The sequence below is a fragment of the Scophthalmus maximus genome, chromosome 2 (genome assembly GCF_022379125.1).
Source record: "Scophthalmus maximus strain ysfricsl-2021 chromosome 2, ASM2237912v1, whole genome shotgun sequence".
In the NCBI taxonomy this organism is placed as follows: Eukaryota; Metazoa; Chordata; class Actinopteri; order Pleuronectiformes; family Scophthalmidae; genus Scophthalmus; species Scophthalmus maximus.
In genome coordinates this window covers 19,140,327-19,165,113 of record NC_061516.1, presented here as the reverse complement: position 1 = coordinate 19,165,113, position 24,787 = coordinate 19,140,327, and the positions used below count along the sequence as shown (strand labels likewise).

At 42.8% G+C, this 24,787-nt stretch overlaps 2 protein-coding genes across 11 annotated transcripts in view; one reads left to right on the top strand and one right to left on the bottom strand.

Moving 5' to 3' along the window:
* Positions 1 to 24,357, bottom strand: part of jakmip2 (janus kinase and microtubule interacting protein 2) — a 29,958-nt gene extending 5,601 nt beyond the window's left edge. The window contains exons 1-24 of one of the 10 annotated variants that reach the window (XM_035626670.2): positions 24,217 to 24,357; positions 23,864 to 24,123; positions 23,374 to 23,416; positions 22,621 to 22,697; positions 22,082 to 22,167; positions 21,331 to 21,495; positions 18,925 to 19,014; positions 18,368 to 18,585; positions 8,699 to 8,946; positions 6,688 to 6,942; positions 6,356 to 6,598; positions 5,528 to 5,737; positions 4,808 to 4,906; positions 4,496 to 4,642; positions 4,268 to 4,408; positions 3,465 to 3,521; positions 2,748 to 2,870; positions 2,494 to 2,622; positions 1,544 to 1,627; positions 1,277 to 1,339; positions 909 to 1,007; positions 419 to 520; positions 249 to 302; positions 89 to 154 (exon numbers count right to left, since the gene is read on the bottom strand). In XM_035626670.2, coding sequence (XP_035482563.1) covers positions 89 to 154; positions 249 to 302; positions 419 to 520; positions 909 to 1,007; positions 1,277 to 1,339; positions 1,544 to 1,627; positions 2,494 to 2,622; positions 2,748 to 2,870; positions 3,465 to 3,521; positions 4,268 to 4,408; positions 4,496 to 4,642; positions 4,808 to 4,906; positions 5,528 to 5,737; positions 6,356 to 6,598; positions 6,688 to 6,942; positions 8,699 to 8,827 — 2,001 coding nt within the window. In that variant the 5' untranslated portion in view covers positions 8,828 to 8,946; positions 18,368 to 18,585; positions 18,925 to 19,014; ... (4 more) ...; positions 23,864 to 24,123; positions 24,217 to 24,357. The other 9 variants (XM_035626672.2, XM_035626669.2, XM_035626679.2 and 6 more) reach the window with 9 other exon arrangements.
* On the top strand, positions 16,472 to 24,039 carry LOC118301304 (sodium- and chloride-dependent GABA transporter 2-like). The gene is made up of 14 exons (XM_035626686.2): positions 16,472 to 17,065; positions 17,185 to 17,319; positions 17,422 to 17,562; positions 17,921 to 18,008; positions 18,287 to 18,419; positions 19,998 to 20,132; positions 20,221 to 20,324; positions 20,606 to 20,730; positions 21,082 to 21,194; positions 21,277 to 21,414; positions 22,070 to 22,172; positions 22,298 to 22,398; positions 22,564 to 22,734; positions 23,886 to 24,039. Exons 1-14 carry the CDS (start codon positions 16,867 to 16,869, stop codon positions 24,036 to 24,038), a joined length of 1,839 nt encoding a protein of 612 aa, XP_035482579.1. The 5' UTR covers positions 16,472 to 16,866; the 3' UTR covers position 24,039.
* Positions 24,358 to 24,787: the final 430 nt, after the last annotated feature.

The window sequence follows — 24,787 nt, the reverse complement described above, 5'->3', positions numbered from 1 at the left end:
AGTGGACGTTTCCTTTATATATATATATATATATATATATTTATATATATTTATATATATGTGATTTGATTTGTTATCTGAAACTTACCTTTTCTGCAAGTGATAAAACAGTGCTAGCTTGAATAATGGCCACTTGCTCTTCATTTCTCAAGTTCTACACAAAAGGGGAAAAAAACTTTAATTAATAATGTGCCAACTTGAGCATCATAGAGTGAGTGATGTATGAAAATTCATTAAAAGAAAATTACCCCATTGTCTCCCAGGATGTCTAGAAGCTTGATGAGATCCGGTATGCAAACATCCTGTGAGGGAATGAGATTGAAAATTAGGGGGAAGGTATAAGGTATAAAAGCATTTGCTCTAATTCATGATTAATCACTATGGGAAAGCCCCCCAAAAAATTCCTTTCACTGAGTACCTTCACCCCCTCCTTCATGCAGTAGATCTGCAGAGCGCTGACCCCCTCAGAAAAGGGATGCATCCTCAGGTGGTTGAACGGAGGGGATCTCCTCTCACGCTCCTGCAACAACGCGGGTGAGCATTTATCACACAGAGGACGAGCTACCTTACAAAATCTGGAATCGATTTTTCAAAGATTTTATTGTTGCCCATTTTGGACAGATCTTTTGAAAGCGTTTGTGCCGGGTCCTCCTTTCACACTTTTTCTCATCACAAGCGGGTCGATGAGATCACTGTTCCTGGAAGATAGTTCAGACACACTCGCACATCAAATCGCCAAGATCTGATTTGTTACACATTTTGGTCGGATTCACTCCAGACAGAATCTCATCTTCACATAATAGATGAAAACAACATTGTGGGAAAATATTTTTCTGGACTCTCCCCTCACATGAACTTCTATTTTTCTCCGATAGCAAAGTCTTGGCAGGAAGCTCTTTGTGACTCACCTCCAGCTCCAGTATCCTGAACTCTAACAGCTCATTCTGGTCCCTGGAGTCTTGCAGCTCCTGCTGCAGCCGGCTGCTCTCTGACTCCGACTTGTCCATCTACAGGAACACACAGCAGAAGAATCAGTTGAGGAAGTTGTCAATGAATTTACACAGTAACTGCCGCAGGAGCTGGAAGTAAATATCGGCAAATGATCAAATGTGCCATCTATGACAGGTGTCATCAAACTGATACATTCCAAGGTGATTAGATGAAAAAAAGAATGGAAGGAGTTATAATTCAAAAGTAGCATCATGTGCAAAGAAGAAAATACCTGATTATTGATTATTGGAATTTATTGGAAAACAATCTCTAAGAGGAGTCCAACCTTGTCTAATATCTCCTGATTCCTTCGTAAGAAGAGCTGCTTCTCCTCGACCCATTTGGAGTCCTGGTAGAGGACACAGACAGTGACGCGTGATCAAAAACAGTTACTGAAAGGGAGCTTTGCAGAATTGCAGATGTGGACGGAGTAAAATCATTGGTACATCTTTCAATATATTGATTTTATAATAACAAAGCTGGAAATTAAATACGACATATTTCAAATGTTGGCCTCCACCATGCGTACATGTAAGTGCCTTGTGTGTCGTACCTGTCCCTTCAGGGTCAGTTCCTTCTCCAAGTCCTCGATTTTGGCTTTATACCTGAGAACGTCTGCTTGGATCTGCTCCTGAGCCTGAAACATGAGCAATAAACGGACCCTCAGTAGCTACTTGAGCACGGTTTCTGTCCATGCTGGCATTGGCAAGGGGGTCTGTGGAAAACCTAGAATAACTTCCGATGCTTTCATACTTGATTTTGTGAGACCAAGGAAAAAAGGTAGACGAAAAAACCCGCTGTGTAGATGAGTGAAGTTAACAGGAACTTTAAAAATTGCTGAGAAACAACCTGCTCGTGGTTGAAGCTGCCGTATCTTGTGCTTTGTACGTAATAATCCTCTGTAATTCTCAGTGTGAGCGGTGAACATCACCTGCTAGAACACACTACACGCTAAGACTTAACTTATAACTCTCTCATCAGAGGATAAATGACAAAGGGAATTAAAAAGTCATGTGTGTGGAAAAAGGTTTCAGTTCAGAGATGATCAAATTATGTGCTCAAATTCAATTCGCTCAACCTTAAGGCAGACGTATGACACGACCGTACAAAATCTGTACTAAGACGAACCTTTAACAAGAGTTATGAAGGTTAATCATTATCTTTTCTCACGTTGGCAATAGTTAAACACATGTAGATTGCTTCAAAAGCCTACATGCATTACTGTCCATTGCTAACCTCAGCTGTGGTGATCAAACCAACTTTAACAGTTTCAAAGCCTTCAGCGCAAGCTCACCACTGTATCTTCACCTTGCATAGTTTTATTTCACCTTGTTGTTGTTGTTGTTGCTGCTGCTTTATGATCTGGTATTAAACTGACACTTGCAGTGTTGCAATAAATATAGATCTTGGGTGTAGCCATCTTTTTTTTTTTCAAATCAAAACTGAAGTATTGGTCGAAACGAAGAAAATCCAAACGATCTTCTCGCCGTGCCGTGTCTGTACCTTGGCTTCCATCTCGGCATCCAGTATGCCTCCCTTCTGTTCCTGCAGCAGGGCATAGGCTCGCTGCAGGGCCTGGTACTCCCTGGTCAGCTGGCGGAAACGCAGCTCTGACTCCTCATTCGCGAGACCCTGGGATGAGGATGATGATGACAATGTAAGTGTTTTTTCCCCGCTACAACACTCGAAAAGATGCAAAGACAAACTCACACTTTTTCTCGGCGACGTCAAGAAAAACACACACGGCGCGCTCTCACCTCGTCCTGGTCTTCATCGGGAGTGGCAGGGGTTCTGTCCATCCGGAACGAAGCCACCGAGGATGTCTCTGAATCCATAGACTCCTCATCGTACCCGAAGAAGGTGTCCACTACGATGTGCCTCTGCAGAGAAGGAAGTCGAATGATTTCCAGATCAAGTAATCTGATGAAGGCCCAACAGTCAATATGTTCAGTTTACGGGGTAATTATCTACTCCTCTGTGGCGGGATTATTACCTCTGGCTGCAGATGTGAATGAAGATTAAAGAGTTACTTGCTTCTTCTCACTGACTCACTTAACTACACGCATGGCCTTTTGCCCAAAAAATTGATATCAGCGATGGACAAAGCTTTGTAAAGAGATGTGTTAACATGGTAAGCGTTTTTGAAACTGTTGATGGCAAGATTTCTTTTTTCAAAAACTATGTATCAATGACTTCACTAAAATTAACAATCCAAGTGCATTTAATGGCAGAAAAAGATGGCGGCGCCAGGTGCATGGTTCAAAAGGGTCGCCTTAGTCTTTTTTTTAATCATGGGTGCATTTTGGATTTCCATCTCCCATTCCCCCTAAAGCTAGGTGCGGTTGCACCTCTGCAGATTGCTGCCATAATGTTTTTTGCGAGTGGTCGCATATTGTCTCACTATCTTCATGATTCGAAGCCAACTGAAATCAGTCAACGGATACATAGAAACCAACAAATTCAACAGTTTCTACCTTTATTGGCCTTGAACTTCTTTTATGCCTTTTCTTCCTTAGTAGTTTTTCACGGTCCTGGAAAGAAAACAGACATATGGAAAGAAAAAATGATGACACACCACTTTCTTCTCTTTACCAAGTACAGGCAACACGTCACTTAAACAAACAGTTCACTGATGACTAGATGCTGATAGAGTTCATCTATAATTTCGATGCATCATATGATCGAACACATTATGCACAGTGTCTGCTTTTTAATCATAATCTAGACTAATTCATGTTCGCCAATTCATCGTATTCTTTATATTTTTTTTATTTATGTGGACAAACAGTGTGATGCTTTATTCCATCTTTATCCACCATCCTCGCACCATTTATCATGGTCATTTCTTTGCAGGAAAAAAGAAGTTTGATCGAGCGGCACTGTGAGCGTCCCTAACTCCCATTTCAGACTTCATTAGTCTTGGGGTTGTCACATGTTGTTAAGCCGGAGATCTCTATGTCATTACTTTATCAGTGACCGGTTACAAGTGTGTGCAATTGAAGCAGCAACAGCAGTGGTCATCCCCAATTGTCCATAGAGGACAACAACACCGGCATTGTTTTTAATAACGCCAAAATAATTAATGATATGAATTTCAAGATGATTAATGATCCAAACATCTTGAGCTCTCAAACACGTAACAAGTAACGAGGAAGTGGAGGCGGGTTTTCTTGTTTGTTCTTGTTACTATAACAATAAAACAAAAATGCTAATGTGCATCCTCAGCACCCCCCCCCCCCCCCCCCCCCCCCCCCCTCTCCAAAAAAAGGGAGAGTACCCTCGTCAGTTCGTCGATCATGTTCTGTTGCTCCAGGACCTGAAGTTTGAGAAAGGCTATTTCCTGGTCATCATGCGCTTGGTCAAGGTCATTGAGAGACTTGAGCTTCTTCAGCGGAGGATGGGAGCTGATCTTCTCCTTCTGCAGACAAACAAGAGACAGCCGTGTGTCAATCACCTTTCCCTCTCATGAAATGAATATATGCCGCTAACGTGACTGAGTGCCGACCATCTCGTGGTTCTCCTTGGCCAGGCTCTTGAGCTTCTCCTCCAGCTTTTGGATTGTCTGGGTCAAATCGTCGTTCCTCTTATTCAGCAGCTTGTTCTTATCCAGCAGGGGCTTACACTGCTTCTCCGTCTCTCGAACCCGCTTCAGCTGGTGGACACAAGGACATATAAGGTCGTTTGCTGACACAAGGAAGGTGAGAAGCAAATGAAAGAGCTGGAAACTGAAGCTGGGAGATTTGAGGCGATGACAGAAAGACAAAGGTTAGGTGACGGAAGGACGAAAGGGTGGGAGATCAAATGAATTTGATCGTACTAGTTCGTTCCTCTCGTCGACCAGCAGAGAGTTGCGGTCCTCCAATTTGCGTATGGTTGAGTTGAGATCGGCGAGGCGCCTCTGGTTTCTCCGCAGGTCCTGAAATAAACAAAAAAACAAGAAAACAATTCCTTCATTTCACCAAGTGAAGAGAGAGAAAAACCCCTCAAACTTCATATGAAGCACTACCACATAAATGTATTTCTGAGTTCAGTATTACTAGGACTTAGGGACTAGAATGCTATAGGAAACTGATGTCAATAATAAATCAAATTAAATCAAATGGCAATTAATTTACAATATCTGTCACAGTCACCTTTCAGTTTAAAGCATCTCCAGAATATCAAATCTAATTCAACAAGAAGTTGTCACATAGAGAGTCAGTTCATGAGTTGACACAATTTATTGTGGCGATCAATGACAAAAAAAATTTCCTTCTGTTTTACCAGTTACGTAAGTCACAATCTAGTATTAGGCGATTCTTGAGAAGACAGGTCACGCTCACAAAGTGGTTGTCGCTTGTAATCTGATTAAACTCATGTGATGCATCACATCTCTCATGCTCTTTGCGATTTTTGCAGCGGGAAAGATGGTGTGGAATCAATTTCTATGCAAAAAGTGTCCTCTTGTTCGAAACCAGTGATGGAATATTGGCACAGCCACAAGGATGTTGTAGCAAGATGTAGGAAAAGATTTTAAAAAAGCTTCCTCTGTCCTTACCGGGCTGCCACAGTGCTCGGCTCCATCTCCAGCTCTGCCTGGGATCTCTCTTTTGGGGCTTCCCAGGCCGCACTCGGCCTCCTTGACAAGGAACAGCTGTTCGTCCAGCGCGTCCTTCTGAAGCTGCAGCTTCTGTAGGAACCCCGCCGTTGACTCCAGTTCCCTCTCCAGAGCGAAGATGGTGCGGTCTTTAGATTTGATTTCATCCACCTGTAGTGAGGGAGAAGGAAACAGTGGTGTAGTGAGGAAATTGCTTTCTCTGGCTTTTGTTTTAAAGGTTTGGGGTTTTCATTTCCAATAATCCTTCTACTGTACCGCCGCTTATTAACCAATCGCTTTACACAAAGACAGCAAGGACAAGGACAGTTATTTTTTGACTTTTTAAGCCATTTACTTAGGAAAAATAACAAATATTCTCAATATTCTCAGGGTCCTGCTACTCAATATGACTATTTGCTTATTTTCTCACATGATAATTATTGTAAATGACAACCGTTTTTAAAAATATTAACATATTTTATGGACTAAAAGATTAACTCATTAGCTATACCACTTATCCTTTGGGATAACACATACAGGGTTTGCGTCTATGCAGATCTTTAATTTTGTATTCAATAGCACTGGAAAAAACTTTTGAAACCATAATAGTTTCCCTTTAGCTCTACAACAGTCATTCACATAGTTCACATACAACAGAGATATGATGTTGTATGATGATGCAACAAATAATAAACATTTTGCCCCATTTGTGCGAGATCCCACGAGTTCTTACTAATATTTTGAACAATATGTATTTGGTCAGTCTGTAAGCATTCAGTAATATAGTACCAGTCTGCGGATGTCCTTCTCACAGTCCCACTTGATCTTGGAGATCTCCTCCTGGTGCTGCTGGTGCTCCACCCGCAGGTCCCCGGCCTTCATCTTGTCGGACTGGATCATGTTGCTGAGAGCCTCGTCGGTCTGCTTCTTAGTAGACTTCAGCTCCGCTATCTCCTGCAGAAGCTTCACTCTCTCCTGGTCAAAGAAGCGCCGCGCATCCTCCTTGGCTTCCAGGGTCAGTGCTGTGCGCACCTGAAAAAAGAGGACGCAAATTTCCCAACTGCGAAGCCCTTCAATTTTCTCTTACCAAACACAAACGTCCTCCCATATCTGATCCTCACCTTCTCACCGCTGCCATCGCGGATTGCGCTCAGCGCAGCTTTCAGCCTCTGGTTCTCCTGTTCTTTGATTTTGGCGTGGCGGGCCAGCTCCTGCTCGTGCTGCCGAGTCAGGTTTTCCCTCAGAGACTGGAGCTCCTTCTGCTTCTCCTCGTGCCACTTGGCCCTCTGCTCTGTTAACATGGCAGTGTGTCGGTGCTGCTCCTGCTCTCTCACCCGCTTCACCTCCTGCACCTTGTCGCGCTCCAGCTTGCTCACCTTTGAGGGGAAGAGTTGGAGGGGAAATAAGGCTGCGTTACGCACTTCTACTGCTCCAAGTGCAGCACACTTGCTTTTGCACATTTAATTCCTTGGTTGAACTTATTTTTGATCTTCTTACATTTTACTGTGAATTATTTAGTCAAACTTTAACATTAGTTTAATTGTGTAGGTTTGGTTTGAGATGTAGTGTCAGGTTGTGAGACTGCTAGGATCCGTGGCTTTTAATGGTATATACTGTACAACTGAGTGTCAACTGAATAAAAACAGTCAAATGAATCATGACTTAAAATGACCTGACAGCCTGGAAATGGAAATGTATATGGAAAAAAACAGAAGGGGGCCAAGAACAAAGCCTTGAGGGACACCACATCTCAGCTGAGATAAAGAATGAAGTCAGAGGATACATTTTTGTCGATCTAGCAAATAAATAATTATTGTTATATTTAGATGAAATGCTCTCTCCATAATAGTTGTACAACTAATGGAATGCTGTGTAAATTGCTTGATTATAACCAATTTAGTCTATAATCATGCTTAGTTTTCTTGAATCATACTATTTATAATAATTTATATATTTGTATCTTTACTAAAATGAGCTCAGCCTTTTTTTTAGTCAAGGTTGAATTCTAATATCTTTTTACAGAGAAACTACAAATAAAACACAGATTAAAGGATTCGTTTTAATCCCAACTCATGCTGTTTTCAGCCCTGAGTAGTGTCTGCCGTTTTTCTCTCAGGATGTGTCCATCCTGTAGAATGAACCCTGACACGTGACACGTTCCATGATGAAGTTCACCCTTGTCCACCTTCAAGTTTGCGAGAGAACTGGGCCACGAAGGGACGGAATGTGCTGAAACAGCACCAGTATTCAGATGCTCCCATGAATATGTGCATAAATTTGAAACCTAGTAACCCATTTGAAATCCAAACTATTCAGGCTGCGCATAATTTGCGCTTGACATCAATAGACTTACACATCAAATAAGAAAAAAAGAGAAAATATTCTCAAAAATAAATATGCTACATTGTGAGAGGACTCAGGCCCCTTGTGGACTTTGACAGCCCGCTGCACTCACATGGGGGGAAGAACAAAAAACAGATGATCCCATTAGTCGGCAAATTCAGTGAAGTCTGAACATTTGGATTCAGCCTAGGGTGGAACAGCATGCACGCAACCTGAGAGGGCAGAATCTCAGGGGCAACATTTCCCCCTGGGATTGGGTGGATGCCCCCATCATGCCCAGTTGTAGAACAAACTCCTGATTCTTAAACGTAAAGAGTGACATTTGTTCTCACGGACAGTTTGGTACATGGAACGCAAAGGGAATGATGTAAAACATGTGCTACAGTATACGTGCAACGTCAGTATTTCATGTGATCAACACTCCTAAAGGGGCATAAAGATGTATATTGTTGTCACATAAGAGGAATATTTATATAATGTGGTTGTACATTAACTCCTTTGGCAGCATTTTAAAGTTTACCGTATGAAGGCACATGCAGCTAATACAGTACTTTGTCATAACTAAAAAACATACATGCAGGACATCGAAACATACAACATAAGCATTTGCACTAAGAGTATATAATAATGTCACAAGACCTTTTGGGGTTTAAACTGGTTGCCTTATGGACTATTTATTAAGTCGTTAAACATTTACTTGCTTTAAAAAAAAAAAAGCTAAGGTGAATTCAGACTTTGTGCAAACATTTGCATTCAAATAGATCAAGTTTGCACCGACAGTGACATTACCTTGCATTTTTCTTGGTGTAGCTCTATTTGAATGTCAGTCAGCTTGGACCTGAGATCTTCATTGGCTGCCTGCAGGGCAGAGATGAGCGCCTCGGGCTTCTCGCCCTTCGCACGCCCCTTCTTGGCCATTGAGTCAAATACTAGACAGTCTCCTCTAATGCTTTCATCGAGACTTCACAGTAACTTTCCACGGTGCTCCTATGGTTTCCAGGTCCTCCTCTTCTTCATTCTCCTATCAGACAAGAGGGCTTGGGGTGGAATAGGGACAAGGAGGGACAAAGAGAGACTTTGTGCGTGAGCAGACTGTACCTCTTTTGTGTGTTTTGTGTGAACAGGATGTGTTGAAATATGGCATTACAGGTGCATTACAGGTGCAGTCCTATGACACAATCAATGCTGGTTTTAGTTCTCAGGTTGCAGCCTCAGGTTACTCATAGGATGTACAATGCTTTAAGCTAAATGTATGAATGAACAGATTGATGGATGGAAAAGCCATTACAGGAAACGGTGTCGGCAAACAATGCATTACTTTATATTCCAGATTAACGTTGGTCTTGCTATAGCAGTCTCAGGTTCTCTGAGCTCAAAATACATCACATGCTCATCACAGATGCATGTGATGAAACAGCTTCCAAGAATTTCTGACTTATGTAATGTATGTATGTATGTATGTATGTATCTATATATCTCTCTCTATATATATTAAAATAACAACAACTTACAACACGTATCATGATTTTCGAGTTAACCCAAGAATGCTGGGTTATTCCATGGTACCAAAAAAATGAAGTCAATACAAAACCTTGTAAAATACATCAAACCTATATATATTTATATATTTTCGAAAACAACTAAAAAGATAATACACTCACGATGACCTCACACTAGTCATCATGACATTTAAGGAAATTGGGGGGCATCCACCATTTAATGTCATAGAGGCGGGTTTTGAGATTTGTTAGATCTGTGGGTGTTAATGGCAAATATAACTGCGTGTTAACTGCATGAGAATTGTTAAATACATCATGACTTTAAATGGCCTGGCCAAGAGGCAGCATGTATATGGAAAAACAGAAGGGGGCCAAGGAAAGATCCTTGAGGGCCACCACATCTGAGCTGAGCTGATGAGGACGCAGAGTTTCCCAGAGTGACTGAGAAAGTTCTGTTAATTTTAGGGAGATCTTTTATCAGATTCTCAAGTATATTAGTCTGTTTCCTTACTGTACTACTCATCAAATGTCCAGAAGAGTGCATGTGCATATAAACGTGCATCACCATCACCATTACTCAGGAGGAGTTGGATAGTGTCCGTGGTAATCTGAAGAGGAATGACATAACGTCGCTTAAAAGATTTTGACACGCAGATCAGCGATGAGGCCGCCGTCATCATCACGTTGAGTCCACAAGGGCTTTGAACTCTGCAGTGTCACAAGTGCTGCTGCTGCTCTTTTACGAACTATCACTTGGGGCTGAGGCTTATGGCCAAAAATGTCATCAAGATAAAAAATGTTCATGTCATTCAATATCAATAATTCTCCATAAATGTCAGATTTTGATTTCTCTCAAGTTTTGAGACAGATTTTGAATTGTGCTTTGATATTAAATGTATGTGTGTTTGCTGTGAAGTGATACTGCATACTGCCCTGAGGCTGAGTCCTTACTCTGAACTTACAGTAACACTCAAGTCAAACTCATGATCTTACTCACTGGAAAATAATTTTTTTGGTGCAACAGAAGGATTTGATTAGACAGGATTAGGCTCAATTTATAAATTAATTGGACTCACCCTTGTAAAAATCACCAGTGACGCAATTTGTCCATATTAAACCATCTGAGCCTTGATTCTTCTACTAACACTGCAGTAGGATATGAATAACTAATATGGTCAGGAACTCTCACAACACAAGTCTGCCTCACAAGAACCCATTTGCTGAATAGCAAATGTCAATGCTGTAAATTCTCATAATGACATTCCATCTGAATATTTTGTCTCACAATTTTAACAGTAATGCATGTTTGTCTGTTAAATTTATGAACCATATTGATATGTTCGTAATAGCAACGCAGACAATATGGGATAACTCAAATGAGGTACAGATTATTTGAAAATGTGTAACAGTAGAGGATCTCATATATTACGCAAGTTTCTTTTTTTTTGGAGTCTAAGAGATATGATCATGATGATCATCTATATTAATCTTGGTCTAACTGAATACACCAACATGCAGAGCCACCAACTAACCATGAGCCATGACTATTAATACAGTATTAACCCACAAACCAATCACAGCAGCCAGATACCGTTCAGCAGGAAGAGAGTAGATATGAATTCGTTGTGAGCCGAAGCCAATCTGATTACTGTCATCATCAATTTTCATACCGCACAGGGAAATAATCCTCTGTCTGCTCGTAACACGCCCACACAGTGGTATCCTGGGCGACACCGGGCCATGCACTGGCTGCCTAACCTGTTCTCAGATCTGTTTCTATTTTTACATGTGTTTATCACTCCTCCTCTCTTTTTGAATGCTGATTCTAGGATTGAGATAGAATTTTTCACTGTGTCGTCACCTCGTTGATGAGATTAACGACCAGGACGAATCCCACTTCTGATGGACCTTTCGGTCTTCTGTGGTTTCGGTTTACTCTTGAGACGCGTTTTCAGTCAACACACAACTCTTCTCAGATGACAGGCAGTGGAGGTCGCACCGCTATAGATAAAAGTGAGAAACTCTCGAATGATATACACAAAACCATTTAGAAATCAAAGCCTGACAAAAAGGAGAGGCTGAGGTAAGAACTCTTTGTCAACCTTGGAGACTGATTTCAATTCCTTTACAGCAAACGTAAGAAACTCTGGGCCAAAAGATATTAAGACAGTGTGAATTAGGACGAATGATTGCAAAGCAAATTTGTTTCAGAAAAACGTGTATGAGTATGAAGACAGACTGGCATAATAGAGTCACTTAAAACAACAACAACAACCACCATCGAGCGTCTCTCCCTTCAGTCAAGTCAATCAGTGGAGGACTTAGGAAATAATAGTGGAAAACTGAGAAATAAGGAACCATAGTAGAAAAGTAAGAACAATTTTGTAACCAATACCTTATTGACACTCCATGTAGCTGTCAAAACCAACTGTACGACACCCAAAACTGCAGTGCAGCACCAGTCTCTCCGAAAAGACACTGACTGAGCAAACTGTGGAACATTTTATACGGACTCCGGGGAAATGTCAAGAAGACGGACACGAGTCAATGAAAGTGCTCGTCCGTGCCAGAAAAGGGTTTAAAGAGCTGGATCTTGCACATGTGTTTGTGGTATTCCTCTAAAAACAAGTGAGCATGTCATGCAGATCTGGAGAGAGGGGCGCTATGAAATCCTGGATCCACCCATACTCGGAAATCAGCTCCAAAATTGAATGAGTTCTTCCTACGCTCAAGCCCCAACCCTCTGCAAACTTTCTTGTGAATCGGTTCAGTGGAAAGAAAGACAGACAGACGGACGTACGGACGGACAGAAAGACAGACGGACGGACGGACAGACGGACGGACAAACAGACGGACGGACAGACAGACAGACAGACAGACAGACGGACGGACAGAAAGACAGACGGACGGACGGACAGACGGACGGACAAACAGACGGACGGACAGACGGACGGCAAATGGAAACATAATCATAATCATCACCTGCAAGCAGAGTTTTTCTATAATGTACAACACAGTGTCTTCATCGCTTGGTGTAGCTCGGTAAGCAAGCATTTTGGCGCTCGATGGACATGTCTGCTGGGAACGTACACAGTCTGATAGTCTCTGCAGACTGAGCAGATTCAGTGAGGGAAGAGATAAAAACAGACAGACACTCCCGACGAGCTGAACGGCCCATTTTCTCCCTGTGCCCTGACTGTGACCGTGTGAGTGAGTGTGTGCATGGATCACAGTGTTGGTGTGGCTTCTTGTGTGCATTAAATACTACAGCATGAATCACACTGGCACCGTGACCCACTTTTGACTCCTCAGACACCAAAATTTGGGCGATCGTGCCGGATCGTCCGGAGAGTCTGCCAGGAGAGGGAACAGAGACGGAGGCCTCGCTGCTGCCTGGCGCCTTTCGTCCGACCGTACTGAGGTCTTCAAGATGAGAAATAATTGACGGTCGATTGTCTGGTGGTTTCCCAAATCTGACTCATTCACTGCAATTACATTTCATGACCGAAAGAAGAAATGGACAGCCTGCTACAGCGTTCCCAATCAATATCATCCAATTTAGAAGGAGAAAAAGTTGTATCCACTGTAAAATTGCAATTTCATTTTAATTTAGCTGAAATACAACTAATCCGTTCTGTTGATAAACAATAGGCAAAAATGAGAGGATTCATATTTCTGTTTTCTTTTCCAAAATAAATATTGGGACCAAATTTTCCTATATCAGGACCAGCAACATGTCATTCACCACCTAGTCCAACTAGACTTATGTTCAGTTTTCACAGAACATAATCCAGGAAGGAATTATGTTGACCAAAAACATATTTGGTTGAACAAAATAGTGGTATATGTAATTTCAAGAAGACATGATTATATTTTTGCTGGCAAGATCTTTTGATATATACTATACAATAAAGATTATTAAACCCCATGAACGCAAAGCCATTTAACTTCAGCACAGATGGCTTCATGTACATGTGACTCAAATGGAACAAGAACCGCATAACCAACGACTGAGCATCTCCAAATCTGTAATCTGGTCGTGGCTCAAGTAACTGGAATATTACATAAGAATTGAGTCACAAAGTTATTAAATAAAACCAACAAAAAACACTGTATTTTCAAGACTCGATCATGAATGATGCATACTGACCAATTTCATTGCAGAATATTATCATAGTATACGGCACATTGAAGCAATCTATAATTTGCATTAGTATGCTTCTTTTTAATTTACGTCACCATTTCAGTTCCAATTGGCCAATTGTCAAAGTAAAAAAGCAAAGCAAAAAATCTGCACCAAGCACTGAATGGAAGTTTTGCCAATGTAGTATAACACAAGGAATCCAAACTTCCCCTAAGATCACACCTAAACCGTCAGATGCCTCTAATCATTTAATATCCATGGGCTTGAAACTGCTTAAGCAACAGGCACTTTGGTCTTAATCTATCTCTGTGGTGTGGTCTTTTTTATCCTTTTTCTTCAAACAAAATCTTACCCTCCCCTCTTTTTCCTAATCCAGTTTATGCAATCATGTCGGAGCTGCCCCAATGTGAGTGAGCAACTTACAGTTTAAGTCAAGTCGAGAGAATCAGTCTGGTACTAGTGATGTAAGTTGGTTCAAACTGGATTACATTATAGTTCAGATCAAAATCCCAACCCTGTGTATTAAAAGAGATTTTCAAATGTTGGGCATACTTTGTATCAAAAGTGCATCGAAATAGAATTTTCAAATCTGCTGCGAGGTTTTTTATGTTAAATGTTCAATTTACATGGTATTTTTAAAGTAAATTGTGGATCTCTAACCATGTGCATATAAGACAATTCACTCCAAATCTGTAGCGATGTTCTGGTTGAGAATGTTTGTGCAAATTCCAATGTTATTCCGTTATATATTATAATTATTATTATTATTATTAAAGCAGTAGGTTGTTGTGCTGTGCAGCTGAAATTCAACATAGTGCTTCACATAACAGCCTATTACATGGATGAGATTGTCTGCCTATGATATGGGAATGTGTCTCTGAAATGGCAGTAATGAACATAGACTTGATATCAGGTAGATGAAAAATGTGTAGAGCAATATGACGATTACAGTTCCAACCAAAAGAGAAACATCACTGCTGTATAATTTTCCCCCCATTAATTAAATCTGATCCTTTTTTTTCTTTGCTCCATCCATGAGCCCTATTATTGACTGTTGCCTGCCACTTCAATGCGATCTATAAACTATTAAGTTGTGGGGCAGTCACTCGCCTACACATCTGTGCTGACCCCTTAAAAAAACAACAGTGTGACAATCGCCTTCCCAGCAGGGGTGGTGTGTGTGTGTGTGTGTGTGTGTGTGTGTGTGAAACAAGGCCAGTGTAACACCCCGAGGGCGGCTGCAGGCTCCAGACCGAGCACCACCAGGCTGCAGCAGGCCTCCATCATCACGAACCACACATCGCATCCTCTCGCAACATCCTCTGCAGCATCCTTTCAAAACACAACGTGTGACGAGCTGTCAGGCGGAAAATGCACACACTGTCTCTTGTGTCTGCCCGTCTACCTTGGGTGCAGATGTGTGTACATCTGGGCCGCGGAAGCGTTCAGCATCAACAGCTGGAAGCTTCAACTGTACAACAAGTGAGGCTGCCAGGAAGAAAAAAAAAAGGCTGCCACCAGGAAAAGCCACCGACAGATGATGCTCTGTGCGTCCGTCGTGTGTGCGCGAGGCGGCCCTGCGTGGCGGAGACAAATCCCCGGGCGGACACAGGCTCGATCCCCGTCATCATCCACATCCTGTAGGCCGAGCTCCGCTCCACTTCCGACAAGCAGGCTGAGCCCACACGCTTTACACGACCCAGATACAAACTCACCCCCCAACCCGGTTCTCTGTCGGCTTTTACGCGATGATCGCGCGTATTGGTTCACTGTTGCCGTTTTGGTGAAATTACAAAACGAGTCCGGCGTGTCTCTGTCTGAGATGATCAACCTGACTCAAACCACACAGGCCCGCTATTCCCCTGCAACCCCCGACGCAAAACTGCAGCCTTACCTCGTAATCGATCTGCCACCATGCGTCGCGTCCTAATCTGCGCAAAACCATGTCCATGGCATTGTTCCTTTAATGAATTTTATTTTTAGAAATAAAGAAAGGGGGGGGGGGCGGGGGGTGGGGGAAGAAAAGATCGCCCACTCCGGTATGGTCTCAGCATCAGCAGCAGCAGCAGCAGCCTCGTACAATGAGGCAGCGATGGCCGGTGGTGATGATGCTGGGAGCCCCGCCCTCCGCACCACGCAGCCACGATGAGCTCACTGGTCTCCTGCTCGACACCGGCGGCTCCAGTGCCGACGCAGTCCACCAGCAGCAGCGGCGCACGGCTCTCAGACATCCACGATCAAATGTGTCATGAGTCTCTGCAGCCATGGGGATTTTAAGTTGTTTAATTGCTAACAAGGGGAATTGTTTTGATTGCAAAATTTCGAGTATGCAACGTTAGAGCAGAGATTCCTGTCCCACGTCCTATTTATCCAACATCTAGAGGGCAGTCGCGAGGCAGGGTGATCAATGGATTGGAGTGGATTGGAGCTAAACGAGCTGAAATTATTATTTTTTTAGACCTTGCGTATTGCATGATTTGCACATGATTTTTAAACTGAGTTGAGATGAACATGTGTCCCTTGGTTCAAAAAGTCAATCTGGAAACAAATAAATGTATGGTTCTCTGGTGGAGTGAGCTGTATGGATGATGCAGTGCAAAATGGATGAGAGGCAGTGCCATCTAAAGGTTAGTCCGAGAGTGTCAGACTTGGCTGAACTTGTTCAGGGGGGACGACGACAATGTATTAATGTTTAAGAACATCAAGCTGGTTGGTTGTTTGACTACAACTTGAAAGGTTGATTCTCATCACTTTCTTTTTGTTCTACTCAACTGAAACACAGACATAGATGTTGTCTGACTTTGACGGGGTCCAATCATAGTAGGGCAGTAAATACACCGGTTATGTTTAAATCGTGTAGAAATGAAATGATAACAAATGGACTTCATTACTGTGTGATACAACGAATGGGATGTAAAAAAAAATGTATTTTTTTAATAATATGTAACCTTAGAAAGAAGGGACAGTAAATAATGTATGTACCAGATTTATGTCGACTGGAGATTTGTGTCATTGGAAAATATTTAGTTTTTCTATATTTTAATTACGCAATTACATGTCCTGATGAGACTTTAGAGATTGTGAAACACAATATTTTGTATTCGACCTCCAGTAGGGGTTGGCCTACCCAAATGTGCTGCTCTCCCCTGGGGGGGTGGCCCACGTAAGAGGCTCGAGTCAGACTGACTTGGCTGATTACAACAGCCACTGTCAGATCAACGCCTGGCTGTTAGACATTCCTCTGCAGCACACGCTCAGTTACGTGACCGATCCTGTGGAGGAGCGCATTTTGGAAACTTTACGGAGAGGGAGCGATGGCAACGAACGGGGAAACTTGCGCATACACAGCTGCTGCTGCTGCTGCTCCTCAAGGATACCCACAGAAACCCAAAGACGCGGGGGGACGGGGACACTGGGGATCCAAAGCGGAGTTCATCCTCACCGTGATGGGCGCCATCATCGGACCTGGGAATATCTGGAGGTTTCCCTACCTGTGCTACAGAAACGGCGGAGGCGAGTGGTTTTACGCACAGAAAGTTTTTGCTCTGCGTCTGTCATGTGCATGTTTTTTTTTGTTTTTTCCCCCTCTCTCCCCACTAATGAAGTAGGGATCCCTGCTCTTTTTCTTACAGGCGTCTTCTTCATTCCGTACATCTTGTTCATGTTAACATGCGGAATCCCGCTTTTCTTCCTTGAGACTGCCATAGGGCAGTACACCAGCCAAGGGGGGATCACTTGCTGGAAAAAGATTTGTCCGCTTTTTCAAGGTGAATTCAAATTGTGTGATTGTGTAACAATATCATTTGACTGTGCCACCTTCGCTTATGTCACAAACATTTATATATATGTATATATATATTTTCTGTCAGGCATGGGCTTTGCCAGTCACCTCATCATCATATTCAGTGCGACCTCTTACATCATCATCATTGCGTGGGCGTTCTTGTACTTGTTCTTGTCCTTCAGTGAGGAGTTGCCCTGGGCCACGTGCGGACACTACTGGAACACAGGTAGTAACCTGTCCTCTGCAGCTTTTTTTTTTTTGGGGGGGGGGGGGATGGTGTGATATCACATTGTTCATGAGATCACTGCAAACCAGCCAGTTTCACTCAAGCTCGATATAGTAAAGACTTGTGGGGTGACTTTCAAAAAAGAAAGAAAAAAGTGTCTGTAATGTTAAAATCCTGGGAATATATGTGTAACTATGGAGATGAGAGGACGTAGTGCATATGATAGGATAGTCTGCCACATACAAGTCGTTGTTATTGCTGACAGCAGTATTAATGATATACAGTTGTTATGAAATGCATGTAGTTATTATGAAATACATGTTCTTTTTACATTTTGAGTGTTTTCTCTTATATTCAGACTCATGCTTGGTCCTCAACCGCTCAAATCTGAGCCTCGGCGAGGGGACCAGAGTAAACACCACTCTTCCTGTCGTGGAGTTCTGGCAGTAAGCATGAAGTCAACACACACAACCCCGTCTCAAACCCCCCGCATTCCCCGACCCTGCCCTTCTCATCTCTCTCTCCCTTCTCTTTGCTCAACGCCCCGATCATTCCAGATCACCTGTTCCCATTCTCCACTCCTTTACCCACGCAGTTTTGTTTAACCCATCCTCTCCTCCCTTCGCCCTTTAATCCTGAAAGTCATTTTTTATTTCTCTTTTTCTGTTCACTTTCCATCCCCTTCATCTGTCATTATTTTTGCCCCCCCCAATGTTCTATCCAGCCACCGGGTTTTGAAAATCTCTAGTGGTATCGAGGATGTGGGCAGCTTGAGGTGGGAACTGGTCTTGTGTCTCATCCTTACCTGGGTCATCTGCTACTTCTGCGTTTGGAAGGGCATCAAATCCACGGGGAAGGTTAGTTGCTGGAACATGACACGCCGTTCAAGAATTCCCAATTTGCTGATTTTTCAGCCTTAACATACTTCTTGTTCCCTAGAAGGTGCTGAAGAACCAAAATCAAACGCTGCACTTGCTCAGAGAGGGTCTTGAAGAAAATCAGGTTGACATTGTTCACAAGCATCTGGAAGACAGCAAGAGCATCAGTTCAACCAAAAGGCATTGACTCCAAGAGGGGGGGGGGGGGGGGGGGGGGGGGGGGGGAGCAGAGGCAGTGAGTGTTTACTTTAAACCATTGTATTTTTTTGGGCCACGGGAATCAATGCAAGGTTGAAGGGTTCAATCTTTCTTTCGCACAAAAAGGGAGACCAACTTGTACGGAGAGTGCCCCCGTTCGTTGCCATCGCTCCCGAAAGTTTCGAAAATAATGCGCTCCTCTACAGGATCAGTCACGTAACTGAGCATGTGCTGCAGAGGAATGTCTTACAGCCAGGCGTAGTAGTAGAGGAGGGACGAATGATACCTGCTGCGGCGAGGGAGTCCTGGATGTACTTCTCCACGTTCTTCACCGGCTTGGGGTGTAGAGCACAATGGGGTGGCGGGACAGGGCCGGCTGTTTGAGAAGTCAGAAGACAGATGAAGAGTCAGGAGGCTCAGGCTGGGACTGTAACTAAGAGAGGGGGTTGAACAAGGGGGGGGTCTCTGAGCTGAGTTTCTAACTCCATCATGTGCACCACATTCCAGTCGTGAATCATCTCCAGCCAACCTCTATTAACATGACATATCTCCAGTGAGGTGTTGAAGATGTAGGAGTCACCGGAGATAAATGATCAGCACAGTGTTAAGGGGTGGATGGTAAGACATAATAGAGGGTTTTTTTGTCAAAGCAAGTGTGAAGCAAAACTAAATAAGCTCAGCCACACTGCGGGAGACCTGCTGGGGAGTAGAGTAGACGTTTAGTAGTGTTTTTACTACGAGCAGGCTGATCAAATACCATTTGCATCTCAGAAAAGTGGCTTCCTAGGAGAAGCACACGGTTGACTGACTTCTCCACAGAGCTGATCCCCAGGCACGTCATAGAGCTTATTTAATAAGCGATGCAGGAGCAATCAGTGGCATAAGAGAGGTGCTGCTGTTCAAACACTCGTGAATACAAGGTCAGAAAAAGGCTCCGCAGGAACCAAGACCTCATCATACTTCTCTAGGGAAGAAACAAAAGGCTCACGAAGGGGGGACGAACAGCGCTTGGAGCCGGGCCAGCGACTGGAGGTGAAGGACGCGGAAAGAACTGAGGAGCTGATCCAACAAAGAATTGAAGATGACCCCCCCCCCCCCCCCCCCCCCCCCCCCCCCCCCCCCCCCCCCCCCACACACACACACACCCCTGGCTACCATGAGGGCGTGACACGGCCATCGCGTCCTGACCTTGGCTAAATGGAAGACAACGGATGGTTGGATTTTGGGCTGTCGGTTGGACAAATCAGACATTTGAAGAAGTCATGTTTTCTTCTGTAAAATTGTGTTGGACAGTTTGTTCTTTCCACCAGTGTGACATTTTACTTCAGTTTCTGCTTTGCACTTTTTTCTTCTCTCCAGGCGGCCTACTTCACAGCCACCTTCCCCTTTGTGATACTGTTTATTCTGCTGGTGCGTGGTGTCACCCTACCAGGGGCAATGGATGGAATCATTTACTACCTCTACCCTGATGTCAGTCGTCTCTCAGATCCCCAGGTGAGAGCATACAGACGCTCTTTCGACCACAACTGTTACATTGTTTTGTCAGAAAACACACACACATACTCACGTTTTCCCTTTTCAGGTTTGGATGGACGCTGGTACTCAGATCCTATTTTCCTATGCCATTGGTTTTGGGTTCTTGACCTCTCTTGGGAGTTACAACACTTACAACAATAACTGTTACAGGTAAGTGGAACGCCAATATATCGGTAATTAAATATTGGATGAACCCTAAATTCACTTTGAGAAATGTCTTATTACTGATTTGTCTGCAGCCGTGAGCAGATTGTTTGAAATTTTTTTTTTTTTTAAATTAAATTTGATGCAACAAAGCCAATAAATAAAGAGTCTGATATTGACATTAAAAAGATCAGAACATTTCATGTTCCTGCGATTAACCTGGGGAAAGAAGAAATCTTCTCTGTTGCATACACGTCTACTAGAAAGGGATTCTTTTTTTCTTCCAGGGACTGTTTCTACCTGTGTCTGCTGAACAGTGCCACCAGCATTGTGGCAGGCTTTGCCATTTTCTCTGTTTTAGGTTTTATGACGTATGAACAAGGAGTGGATATATCTCAGGTGGCAGAATCTGGTAGGTACTGAATCAGACAAGTTCAACCCTTTGTGGCTTTTTCAGTCACTTGTGTTTTCATTCATCTCCATGTTTAAAATGCAGCATAGAAATAATCCATTAAAATCATTCCTCAATTTTCCTTGTCGTCTTCCTGCCACTGTGCACATTCCGTGAAGTCACACTTAATCACTCTTGGTCTACCGAAAAAAATCACCAACGCAAAAATCAAACATCCTCAACAAAGGAGAGTGAGAATCAGGTTGTTCCTTTTATGTTGACATTGTTGTCTGTCATGTTTCATTTATTCATTGTTTCTTTTCCCATACTGTGTGTGTGTGTGTGTGTGTGTGTGTGTGTGTGTGTGTGTAGGCCCGGGGCTGGCCTTCATTGTCTACCCACGTGCAGTAGCCATGATGCCCATGCCTCAGGTGTGGTCAGTGTGTTTCTTCAGCATGATTATTTTGCTCGGACTGGATAGTCAGGTACGCCGCTAAAAACCTCTCTGAATTAGTGACTGGCTGAAAAAGTGAAACCAAGCTCTGACTTATCTTTCCTCTCTTCCAGTTTGTCAGTCTGGAGTGTTTGATGACGTCACTAGTTGATCTGTTCCCAGCTTACCTGCGCCAGGGCTGTAGACGTGAGCTGCTCCTGCTGGCCTTCTGCTGCACCTGCTGTTTGCTGGGATTCTCGATGGTAACGGAGGTTCGTGAAGTGCACTCGGAACTTTTGCAAAACCCCTTCCTCGGTGTTTTCTGCCGTATTCTTCGCGTGGCATTAAATGTGCTGGAGACAGAAATACAGCAAGCAAAGTACAGGAAAACAGCACGAGTCACAAAAGCAGATTTAGCTCAGTAAATGAATCCGAAACAGGCCTAAGAAATGATTCAAAATACAATAGAGGACTGTGTAAATGCTCTTTTGAATAGGAAGGGAAAGAAATTGTCGAGTTACTTAATTTAAACTGTATTGGAATTTGTGTGATCTCTTTATGGTGTTGGTTGCAGTCTGATTGCAATCAGTTACTCTACAAAGTGTGACATTTAAGGATTTAGCGATTCATTTGATTACGCCTGGATAAAGAGCAAAACAAATTCTTGTTATCCACAGTCAGATCACTATGTCAAATGAAGACAAGCATGTTTTGTTGAGTTATTAGAAATCAGTTTCCTCAAACAAACACTATGAATACTGAACATACAGAACTTGAGCTACTGCACGCAGGAAAAGAAACTGGCTTTAACCTCACTCTGTAGCCTCTCCAGGGAGCACGGTTGAAAAACCATACTCTTAAAAAGTACTGTTGGAATTTATTGCCAAAATGTTTTGACAGGATGTCATCACTGTGCTTGTTTTTTAGGGAGGGATTTACCTGCTCCAACTGTTGGATCACCATGTCTGCAGCGGCACCACACTCATCCTCCTCTCTTTTTGTCAGTCTGTCAGCATCGGATGGGTCTACGGTAAGTCACGCAGGAAAACAACCAACCACGTAGATCCTGTTAACAAAACGGACTTCTTCCTATTATGAGATTGAATGAATGTTTGGTATGTTGATAGATTCCCACACCTTTCTTTTCTATAAAAGGCGCTGACCATTTCTACGGCAACATCGCAGACATGATCGGTTATCGTCCAAACCCATTAATGAAATACTGCTGGTGCTACATTACTCCCCTCATCTGTGCGGTGAGCCCTTTAATCTACGGTCATTTTCGTTTGATTTATTTCGCCATGTCTTTCAATTTGATGTATCCACTAAGAGGACCACCTGCAGGGCAACAGACAGAGTTATGAATTACATACTGTTATGTTTAACTTAACATGAATCCACTTTGTCTCCTCCAATCACAGGGCACCTTTATCTTCTCTATCGTCAAATACTCCCCACTGAAGTTCAGTAACACTTACGTTTATCCACTGTGGGCCAACATCTTGGGCTGGTTCATCGCCACCATCTCCCTCTCCCTCATCCCGCTGTTTGTGTTCTGTAAAGTAATACAGGGGAAAGGCACTCTTCGACAGGTGAGCACGATCCTCTCGTTTTTAATCTCAGGTAAATTATGGTAATTTTGTACTGGTGGAAAAGAAAATATAACTGTGCAACTGTGAGAGATAAATAAAGTATACAGTATGAATCATGTTTTGATTTGTTGTGAAGGATTTTTGAGTGAGTGTGATACGTATTTACGTTTGCCTTGCTCAAATCTGGGGGTTCATTGTAGGACAAGGGAATGTTTGATTCGCGATATGTTCAGAACTTCTTCCTATGTGAACAATTTTTTTATCAAATAAAACCCCACAATGCTCTGAGGCAAAAAAGTATTTGTGGAGTACCTCCTGCTACCAGTAGAGGCACTATTTTAGGAAACGTTTGATTTGGTCATAGTAGAGCACGTAGGACATGGTTCGTTGTGAGGGATAACAAAAAGGTAATTTAAATAAGAATTCATAAACAATTTAGTCCACAAAGACAAACACAAAGTTCACAAAGTCTTTCACTCTGGCAGAATCATGACAGTGGCACCGGGTAAGAGATATGATTACAATCATCAGATTTAGAATAATTTCCTGTGCCATAAATCCCCACTTGCACTCCAGATGTGCTGGCGAGACCGTTTGCATTAGGTTTCGTACAGACTATGTGTGTTTCCACAGACTCACGTCTTGAGGGGGACTGAACTCGGGGATCGGGGCCACTGGCAGACTGTGGAAATCACAAAGTATTGAGAGATTGACCAACACATTGTTGGTTTTGAACTTTTCATGGGTTTTGCCAACATCATCAAAAACATTGAATATTACCAGCATCATCCTACAATTAATGTTAATATCCCAGGGGGAACTTCTTAATGCGTTGTATTGGTTGGTTGTGAGAAAACGTTATTTTTCAAGGTTCCATTTAATCTAGTTTTATTGTATTTGGTCTATTTAGCACATAACAAGGCTTGAGTTTAGTCATTCCATGGTAGTGGGAACTTGCTAAACATAGAGATCAAAACTCAAAAAGTTACAAATCTAATAGACCAATTGGAATGTGGAAAAAACCCCCCCCTTCAAAGCAGGAAAATCTTACTGCTCACTATTAAATTACTGTGCCAATGGACATGCAGAACTGTACTTCAGTATTCAGTAATAAAGAATGCCATTTAACCTCACTTCCTGTATCTCCTCAGCGTTTCTTGTTGCTCTGCCAGCCTGCGGATGACCTCCCCTCGAATCCAAAACGCCCTCCTGCACGGGTAACCAACGGCACTGCCGCTGCCTACACAGAGCTCAAACCTTTATCCAACACCGGGGAACTCAGTGAGCACAGACATGTTGTTTAGGTGAGAGTAAATGTTCTGTGAATTAGTGCCTGGTCTTCTGGGCCCGTGTTTATCCAACATGCAAAGAGTTGGACATGGGAATTCTCTAAAAAGAGACAATGTAGGGTGTGAAAAAAAAAAGAACACACCCTATAATTCCTCTTGAATAATGCTGTGGTCATTCCAAAACATATCTTACAGTGTGCTTCCTCGCCTGTTTCTGCATTGTTGACCTTCACATGCTGAGTGTTCTGGAATTCAAAAAAACAATCAATGATTTTTACTTTTATCTTTCACTGAAGTTCCTCATTCCTGATGTGTTGTATTTGAATGTGAATGTTTTGTTAATGATTTTTCTGCTGTTCTTGTAACCAGACCAAACTATTGGTTATGAAAAAAAGGCATTATGTAGATTTCTTCTTGTGGCTGATTGATTGGCCCATTTTGTATTTTGGAATATTTTCTTTCAAACACTCACAAATAACCTGTGTAGTGCTGCTGTAATTGTATCCAAATATCATATCTTGTATCGTGATTTGTACCTTTTCATACTAGCGTTAAGTGCTTTAAAATAGTTAGGACATTTCGCGTACAGACCCTCTCTTCTTTATGCACACACGCAGATATAGCATTTCCCTTCCCAAGACATTCAGGCATACAGCCAACGGTGCACAGCAGGGTTGAATTAGACTTAAGAGAGCGAAGTGTTAGACTTTGCCTGTCTGGGCGTAGAAGTGTGAAATTTAGCACGTTAGTTCATGGGGTCAGTT